We start from the raw sequence: 9,579 nt of genomic DNA, 5'->3' as shown, positions 1-9,579 counted from the left end.
TTATGAATAAGCTCAAAATTGTATACCCCATCTGGAGAAATATTCATTCCATGATCAAGAACAAATCTTCTGGAATCTAATGACAACGTAGTTTTTGATCTTTTGTAATTGGATATTTTATTTTCTGCCTCAGCTCTATCACTTAAAAGGCACTTACCAATCAAAAGCGAAATAGGAAGGCAGTTTTCTCCACAATCAATATCAATCATACTCTTGTTTTTAAAATGTTTGATATCATCCATGACCATCCCTGCAGGTTTATAATTTCGTCCTCTACCCTCCATTGGATGAAAAAGATAAGCTCTAATCTGCAATACATCTGTTGAGTCGAACATTTCAGTGCTCTGATGAACCTGATGATTTATATTATATTAATTTTTTATTACAATTAAGAAATAAATTAAATAATGTGAGACATACCTTCTCCATGTTTTCCAAAATCACTTCTGCAGAGAGCGTATTCAAAGAACGCATACCAATGAACAGAGCCTTTTCTGTAGGTTCCTCGGTCACAAAGATCTGCAAAAAAAAAATTAAGAATTCTTAGTATATCATTCGAATTATCTTTCATGATATTATAAACTGATTGATGTAGATTTTATATTTACCCTAAGAATCACGGTGTCATCACTGGATTTAGATTCCTTCTGAATTTCATGAATTGCAGCATTAAATCCACTTTCCATCCAGATTCCGTTAGTAATATTTTTTGGTTTAATCATACGAAAGTTAATTATCAGTTGAGTCATTTTGTAACGTTCGTTATAGTTTTTTGATTTGTTTATTATTTTAAGTAGAGGTTGATCGTGTTCCGTATCATCGGTTTCATTTAAAGTTTCAGTATTCACATGTCCAGTTCCTGTTTGCACAATATCGTTGCTATTTTGAATTACTTGATTGTTCTGATGAAAACTGTTTTTAGAATTTTTATTGCACAAAACAATCTCATCATTATTATTTGTTATCTGTTCTTTATTTGATGAAGTGGATGAAGTCAAAACTATCGATATATCTGTCTCACTTGTTAGGAATTCATTATCAATATCCTTATTATTATCACCAACATCATAATTAGTTTCGACTTCCATAGTTTGATGATCAATTTTACGTTTTTTGATAGGAGGTTCATTATTATCAGTCTCTTCCTCCTTATAAAAAACGATTTTACGCACTGTATTGTTTAAAGAGTCAGTAATTGTGTGTGTCATGATATTTTTGAGAAATTCTTGTTTCTCGAATTCTTCTAATTTTACACCTCTTTTCATCTTGTCCAAAATTTTCATTGCAATGTCTTCCACCAAAACACAATAAATTCACACATACTCTTACAAAATTCTTCAGAAAAATTTTCCAACTCAAAGGAAAAAGTGTCGAATTACTCTCGAACTTTGCAAATTTACATGTGTGAGAAATATATGAACTATGTAGACAAAGAGAATTATGATCATAAAAGTTTCCTTTCTCACACTAATATACTTTCCTGGAAAAGCATCATTTGCGAAAAATGAAATTGGATACTTTTCCTTCTTTGTGTGCACTTGGACATGTTTCGAACCTGTCGTGAAGATGTTGTGGGAAAATACATTTTCGCGATCGCGAGCTTTTCTTGGAATCCCACCTGAAATATGATCCGTTGCACACGTGCATTAAAAAAGTCTCACATAAAATGCAAAATCGTGAAATAATTTCCTGGAAAAAATGAAACTTGAGATCTTCCTCTGCATGGAAGAAGCTTTTCGAGATCGTACTTTTCTTGGAAAAAATAAATTCCTTTCCCACGGAAAAATGAAATATGATTTTTTCAGCATAAGAAAATGCAAAATTGTGAAATAATTTCCTGGAAAACATGAATGAAATTTGAGTTTTTTTTCGCTTTGCATGAACATGTCTCAAACATGTCGAGATATTGCATTTACATGATTGTGACTTCTTTCTTCGAAAAATCTATTCCTACTTGAAAATTTTCATACATACTCATATGTGTGTAATAAAAAGTGAACAGGTAATATATGTAGATGATTTTCTGAATACAATTATTAGATGTCGACACACATTAAAAGTGTCAGTTATCACCTAAAAAGTTTAAAAAAATATTTTACTGCAAAGAAAAATCTAGAATTCACTTTTAAAAGTTCATCTTGAAACAAAAGTTAAAAAAAAAATTGTTGCAAAAAAAAATTCTAGATATACTTTTAAAAGTTCATCTTGAAACAAAAGTTAAAAAAAATATTTTGTTGCAAAGAAAAAAATTCTAGACAAACTTTTAAAAGTTCATCTTGAAACAAAAGTTAAGAAATATTTTGTTGCAAAAAAAAATTCTAGACAAACTTTTAAAAGTTCATCTTGAAACAAAAGTTAAAAAATAATTTGTTCCAAAAAAATTCTAGACATGATTTTAAAAATTCAAGTTGAAGCAAAAGTTAAAAAATATTTTGTTGCAAAAAAATTTAGACCAACTTTTAAAACTTCATGTTGAAGCAAAAGTTAAAAAATATTTTGTTGCAAGAAAAAATTCTAGATATACTTTTAAAAGTTCATCTTGAAACAAAAGTTAAAATATATTTTGTTGCAAAAAAATTTAGACAAACTTTTAAAAGTTCATGTTGAAGCAAAAGTTAAAAAATATTTTGTTGCAAGAAAAAATTCTAGATATACTTTTAAAAGTTCATCTTGAAACAAAAGTTAAAAAATATTTTGTTGCAAAAAAAAATTCTAGACATGATTTTAAAAATTCATGTTGAAGCAAAAGTAAAAATATAATATTTTGTTGAAAGAAAAAATTCTAGACATGTGTTTAAAACTTCATGTTGAAGCAAAAGTTAAAAAAATATTTTGTTGCAAAAAAATTTAGACAAACTTTTTGTTGGCGCCAACACAGGAAAAGGCGCCAATTTAGGTCAGCGCCCCAAGTCGCCAGTGGCGGGTTCTCCAAACTCATCCGAATGACTCATCAATGAGTCATCATTGATCATGGACCGTTAATTGTCACTTTGTGAAAAAAAGCTCTATGCAAATACACGCGAAATTGTATTCAGCCCAAATTTCTTTAATTACTTTGAATAAATTCGTCCAAAGAAATAAAGAGTGTTTAGTGAAGAGTTGAGACGTGAGTGGATTAGATCCAGACAGTGAAAGTGGTTTCTAACCAGAGGAAAACCCAAAAAGTGTGGAGGTGTCTTGCTGGACAAAGGAGAAGACAAGGAGGCTTTATCACCTTCAGCCCGTTGACCTTCTCACCAGATTGGCTCCTAATTTGTCTAATTTCTTCATTTATCTATTTATTTCAAAGGTGAGGAGTGAGACACAAACTCCAAGGGGCTTACCATTGCAGTACAAATATACTTTTCTTTTTTCACATTTTATTTTAAAGGTGAGGAGCTCACAATTAAAGGAGTAGAGGTTCCCCCAGGCTCCCCTTATCTAATCAATTTGCTTTACTTCATTTTATTTCAAAGGTAAGGGCTCCTTGACCAAACATTTGACCTTCTCACCAGATTGGCTCCTAATTTGTCTAATTTCTTCATTTATCTATTTATTTCAAAGGTGAGGAGTGAGACACAAACTCCAAGGGGCTTACCATTGCAGTACAAATATACTTTTCTTTTTTCACATTTTATTTTAAAGGTGAGGAGCTCACAATTAAAGGAGTAGAGGTTCCCCCAGGCTCCCCTTATCTAATCAATTTGCTTTACTTCATTTTATTTCAAAGGTAAGGGCTCCTTGACCAAACATTTGGTCCTTCGTGGGAAAGCAGCGCCAGTCATTACTACAATCCACTACATACTGTCACTAATTGAAAATGTCATCAGAAGAACGACAAGCTCTCGTTGCATCCCGTGGCGGATACAAGTCAAAGTTCACCAGAGTGAAGAACACCGTTCACAAATATGAGAAGGATGACACACTCCTGACCTTGCCTTCAGCACTCGCCGAGATTGATCGCAATCTCGACCTGATGCCTGCTCTCCGCAATAACATTGAAAGAATTTCCGAGCGTATTATCTACCTTACAGAAGGCGCAGAGGAACAGAAGGTCGAAGAAGAGAGTCTCCAATCACTACTGGATGAATTTGATATGTATGATGAGAAACTGATTGAGTTGAGAATCCAGGCAAAGGCAAAAGCCCCATCTTCTGACAGTGTAGAAGGCATGTTAAGCTATATCAACACCAAGCTTGACGAACAACAAATTCAACATGAGGTGGAAAAACGCATGGCAGAAGAAAGGTTTAAAATGACCCTGGAATTCGAGCAAAAAAAGTATGAGGTCACCCTCAACTTGCTGGTCACAGAAAACCAATCATTTCTTACATCAAGCCCACGTTCCAGAGATGCACCTTCACATGCGAAATTGGAACCATTGACTGTTCCTGATTTCAGCGGCAAATACACAGAGTGGACAAGCTTCAAGGAGTTGTTTTTGGCCATAATTGACAGGAATACAACTCTAACCGATGCTCATAAGTATTACTATCTGATGAAACACCTGAAGGATGAAGCCAAAATGGTTGTTCAGAACATACCAGCGTCTGCCAACATCTACAGTGTTGCATGGAAAATATTGATGGACAAATATGACGATAAGATGAGCATTGCAATGAGTCACATCAAGTCATTCCTGAGCATTCCAAAAATATCTGAACCATCTGCTGATGCTATGAGACGTACTCACGTAACTATGGATTCCGCAATTCAGGCTTTGGATGCATTGGACATGAAAAATCGAGATATTTGGTTGATTTACATTGCATTGGAAAAGTTGGATTCTGAAAGTAAAACTCTATGGTCAAGAAGATGCTATAAGAAGATTCCCACCTGGCAAGAATTTGTCGATTTTCTCAATGAACGTTACAAGACGATGGAAATGGCCAATCCCGGCAAACCCTTATCGTCAAAGAGACAGGAGGTGAAGTCCAAACCGAAGTCAGCATTATCGGTAACCACTTCATCCGGTCAGAAAAACTCGGATAATGCCACTCCAGGCAATCTGTGCGCTTCCTGCGGGAAACCCAATCATCGCACAGTGAAGTGCTACAAGTTCAGAGGCCTAAAAGATACCCAAAGGCTTGAAATTGTGCAACGCGCCAAACTGTGTGTGAACTGTTTGGATCCTGGGCATCCAGTGGAAAGCTGTCAATCGTCAGCATGTAAGCAGTGTGGAGAAAAACACAGCACCTGGCTCCACCTGGCTTTTCATCCCAATAATGCTCAGATCCCACAGACAACAACCGTAGCTACTGTTCACCCAGATCCACCATCGCCTGCTCCAGTCACTACCGACACCGATCAAACATGTGGATCAGCTACAAGATTTACTCTGAAATGCACCACTACATCTTCCTTTCCCACTGTCTTACTGGCTACAGCAGTAATCTGCGTTCGGAATGATGAAGGAGAACAAATTCTGTGCAGAGCTGTATTGGATTCCGGTTCTCAAGCTAACATTATCACCGAGAAGATAAGTCAGATGCTGAAATTGCCCAGAAGGAAGACCACTTGCACATTGGAAGGAGTAGGGGGTCATGAAGCTCCATCAAAATATCAAACCAGTTTGAGTTTTGGCCCCAGAGGTTTCAATAAATGGACTGAGACGGATTGCATAATCCAAGAGAAGATCACTGGCATTCAACCCTCAGCAAAAATCCCTACTGAGTCACTTCCAATTCCTCCGAAGTTGATCATGGCAGACCCACAATGGAATAAGCCCCAAGTCATTGATATGCTAATTGGCGGACAACATTATTGGGATCTAATCATGGATCAGACTATTAAATTGGGACCTGGATTACCTATCCTGAAGCGGAGTGTATTTGGATGGCTTGTGGTCGGAGAAGTCTCATCTAGTCCAATTACAACCAAAGTGTGCAATCTCACAACCCTTGAGTCTATTGATCTCAGCCTCAAGCGGTTTTGGGAAATTGAAGACGTGACTGGTCCCGCTAAACAGAGAAAGGAGGAAGATGAAGAGGCAGAGAAGTTTTTTTCCGATACTGTCACCAGAGATCCTGATACAGGCAGATTTGTCGTGCATCTTCCTTTTACGGACAAAGTGAAGGAACTGGAAAATAACTACTCGAACGCTGCCAAACAACTTTACTTTCTCCAGAAAACGCTCAAAACCACACCAGGAATGAGTGATAAATACCAGGAGGTATTCGATGAATATGATCAACTCCACATCACCGAAACCGTCCCAAAGGAAGAACATTCAAAGAAGGCATTCTACCTCCCTCATCATGGTGTTTACAAAGAAAGTTCCACTACCACGAAGCTTAGAGTTGTCTTTAATGCCAGCTCCAAAAGCAAATCCAATGTCAGCCTCAACGATACTTTGCTTACCGGTCCCGTAGTCCAGCCACCGCTCATTGAAATTCTCTGGCGTTTCCGACAACACAGATATGCTCTTACAGGAGACATCACCAAAATGTACCTGCAATTTTTGGTAACTCCTGAGCATAGAGATTTTCACCGATTTCTGTGGAGGAATCTTCACACAGGAGAACTGGAGCATCGCCGCTTTAGAACTGTGGTTTTTGGTGTTGCCTGTTCACCATATCTGGCAACACGGTCTTTGGTTCAATTAGCCATGGAGGATGGAGACAAATTTCCGGAAGCTCAGAGGGCAGTGAGGTCTTCCTTTTATGTAGATGATTGTCTGATCTCTGCACAAACAATTAAGGAACTTCAGCTAATAAAAGATCAACTCACAGATCTTCTTCAGTGCGCAAGCCTTCAATTGTCAAAGTGGACATCTAATGCGCCTGAGCTTTCTGGAGATGGAACCATTAAAGATGTCGGAGCCAACCAAGAAACAGCCAGCGAGCCCGTGAAGGCTCTTGGACTCTATTGGGATCCCGCTACTGATGAGTTCAGCTTCAAAGTGTCATGTGACATTGATGGGGTTCCAACAAAACGACAACTGCTTTCAGTTATTGCGAGGCTCTTTGATCCTATGGGAACACTCGGTCCGATTGTGGTAAATGCAAAGTGTCTTATGCAGACTTTATGGAAGCTTCAGTGCGATTGGGATACGCCACTACCTGAGTCAGTGGTGGATGAATGGCTTTCGTTTTTGGAATCTTTGAGAGATATCCCAAAAATCAGAATCCCACGTTATGTCTCGGAATTCTCCAAGGTCGCTAAATGGGAGGTTCATGTTTTCACTGATGCAAGCAAGAGGGCTTATGGTGCCACGATTTATATAGTCACAGAGGATTCTTCTGGGAATCGTTACTCGTGCCTCCTAACAGCCAAATCTCGTGTCGCACCAGTGAAATTGGCAACCATTCCCAAACTGGAACTTAATGCTGCCGAATTGGGTTCGAGACTTGTGAAATCGGTACGTGAATCACTCAAATGCATGGATTATTATTGCTGGACAGATGCCACCGTCGTATTGTGCCAGATACGATCACCAAACAACCGAGAAGCGTTCGTGAAAAATCGTTTGAAAATTATCTTGGAACACACTTCTGCGGAAAGGTGGCGTCATGTGCCCACGGCACAAAACCCAGCTGACCTGATTTCGAGGGGGACAACAGCGGAGTACTTGAGCCAATCATCATTGTGGTGGAATGGGCCGAAGTGGCTCCTGGATCCTCCTGACAATTGGCCTAGTCAGGAAGTTGTACTGGAGCAGAAAAGCACCTTGGCAGTCACTATCCAGTGGCCAACTCCACGTGAGTACCTTCTTAATAGATCTAATTCCTTTTCATTTATTCGAAGAGTTATGGCATGGGTGAAACGCTTCATCACGATCTTCAAGAACAAATATGGACGTCCCTCATTGCATACTCAACCCGTTTTCACTGGACCATTACAAGCTGTAGAAATCAAGCAAGCAGAAGTTACCCTCGTTAAGCTTGAACAGCTTGAATTTTTGGCCGAGGACATCAGGACGTTATCTGGCAGAAAACAGAAGGAGCTCTCTAAGCCATTGCGCCACCTAGGCGCATTCTTGGATTCAGATGGATTGATGCGTGCAAGTGGACGGCTCGACAATGCAGATCTTGAAGAAGATGTCAAAAAACCAGTCATTTTTCCTAGCGGACCGCTAGCGAAACGATTAGTGTATCACACCCATCATCAGTTAGCACATGCTGGACCTACCCACATGCTTGCTGAATTAAGGAGGAGATATTGGCCACTTTTTGGGAGACGTGTGTTGCAAAATATCTACAAAGGCTGCGTCCTGTGCTCCAAACGCAAACCCCATCCTTGTCAACAACAAATGGGACCCCTACCGTCTCCGAGAGTCAACTTTACCAGGCCATTTGAGTCCGTAGGAATCGATTTTGCTGGTCCAATTTTGATAAAGGCAAATCGTCTTCGTAGATCTCCCACCATCAAGACCTATGTCGCTGTTTATGTATGCCTCGCTGTCAAGGCTCTTCACTTGGAAATCGTCAGCGAGCTCAGCACTGAGGCATTCTTGGCATCCTTCCGGAGATTTGTGGCCAGGAGAGGGACTCCAAAAATCGTCTATTCCGACAATGGAACCAATTTTGTCGGTGCAGCCAATGTTCTGGGAAAGTTTCTCTCGGAAAGTACCAATCAAAACGCCATCATCGATGCGACCTCTGGGGATGGGATCACATGGCAGTTTATGCCACCTCGATCACCTCATTGGGGTGGATTGTGGGAGGCTGCGGTGAAAGCGCTGAAATACCACTTCACCAGAGTTATTGGGCCAATAGCACTCACATACGAGGAGCTCGCAACCGTAGTTACTCAAATTGAGGGTGTATTGAACAGTAGGCCTTTGACAGCGATTCCTAGTACTACCCCTGAGCCTACTATCCTTACTCCGGCGCATTTTCTGCTGACGACTCCAATAACAGGTCTTCCGGAATGGAACTTGAAAGAGATTCCCCATCTGAATCGTTGGCAAATGATCCAAAAAATCTATCAAGACCTCAGCGCGAGATGGAAGAGAGAATATCTGGTCTCACTGCAGCGCAGAACTAAGTGGACAAAGGAAATCACCAATATTCAACCTGGCGATGTTGTCTTGTTGCTCAATGAGTGCACACCAGGAACATCTTGGCCACTGGCAGTGGTCACTCAAGTGCACCCTGGACAAGACGGGAAAGTGCGACTCATCACCGTCAGGACGATGAAGGGATCCTACCAACGAACTGTGCAAAATGTGGCCAGACTTCCTATCGCAACTCAGGACACCGAGAATGAGGAAATTGCCAGCTTTTTTCCTGGGGAGTGTGTTGGCGCCAACACAGGAAAAGGCGCCAATTTAGGTCAGCGCCCCAAGTCGCCAGTGGCGGGTTCTCCAAACTCATCCGAATGACTCATCAATGAGTCATCATTGATCATGGACCGTTAATTGTCACTTTGTGAAAAAAAGCTCTATGCAAATACACGCGAAATTGTATTCAGCCCAAATTTCTTTAATTACTTTGAATAAATTCGTCCAAAGAAATAAAGAGTGTTTAGTGAAGAGTTGAGACGTGAGTGGATTAGATCCAGACAGTGAAAGTGGTTTCTAACCAGAGGAAAACCCAAAAAGTGTGGAGGTGTCTTGCTGGACAAAGGAGAAGACAAGGAGGCTTTATCACCTTCAGC

The 9,579-nt window shown here is 39.7% G+C and overlaps 1 protein-coding gene across 1 annotated transcript; it reads left to right on the top strand.

Moving 5' to 3' along the window:
* The first annotated feature begins 3,799 nt into the window (after positions 1–3,799).
* LOC129808946 (uncharacterized) lies at positions 3,800–9,304 on the top strand. Its single transcript, XM_055858853.1, has one exon. The coding sequence runs from the start codon at positions 3,800–3,802 to the stop codon at positions 9,302–9,304; it is 5,505 nt and encodes a 1,834-aa protein (XP_055714828.1).
* Positions 9,305–9,579: the final 275 nt, after the last annotated feature.

This window comes from Phlebotomus papatasi, unplaced genomic scaffold (assembly GCF_024763615.1).
Source record: "Phlebotomus papatasi isolate M1 unplaced genomic scaffold, Ppap_2.1 HiC_scaffold_227, whole genome shotgun sequence".
Taxonomy (NCBI): Eukaryota; Metazoa; Arthropoda; class Insecta; order Diptera; family Psychodidae; genus Phlebotomus; species Phlebotomus papatasi.
This window is presented reverse-complemented; position numbering and strand designations above follow the sequence as displayed.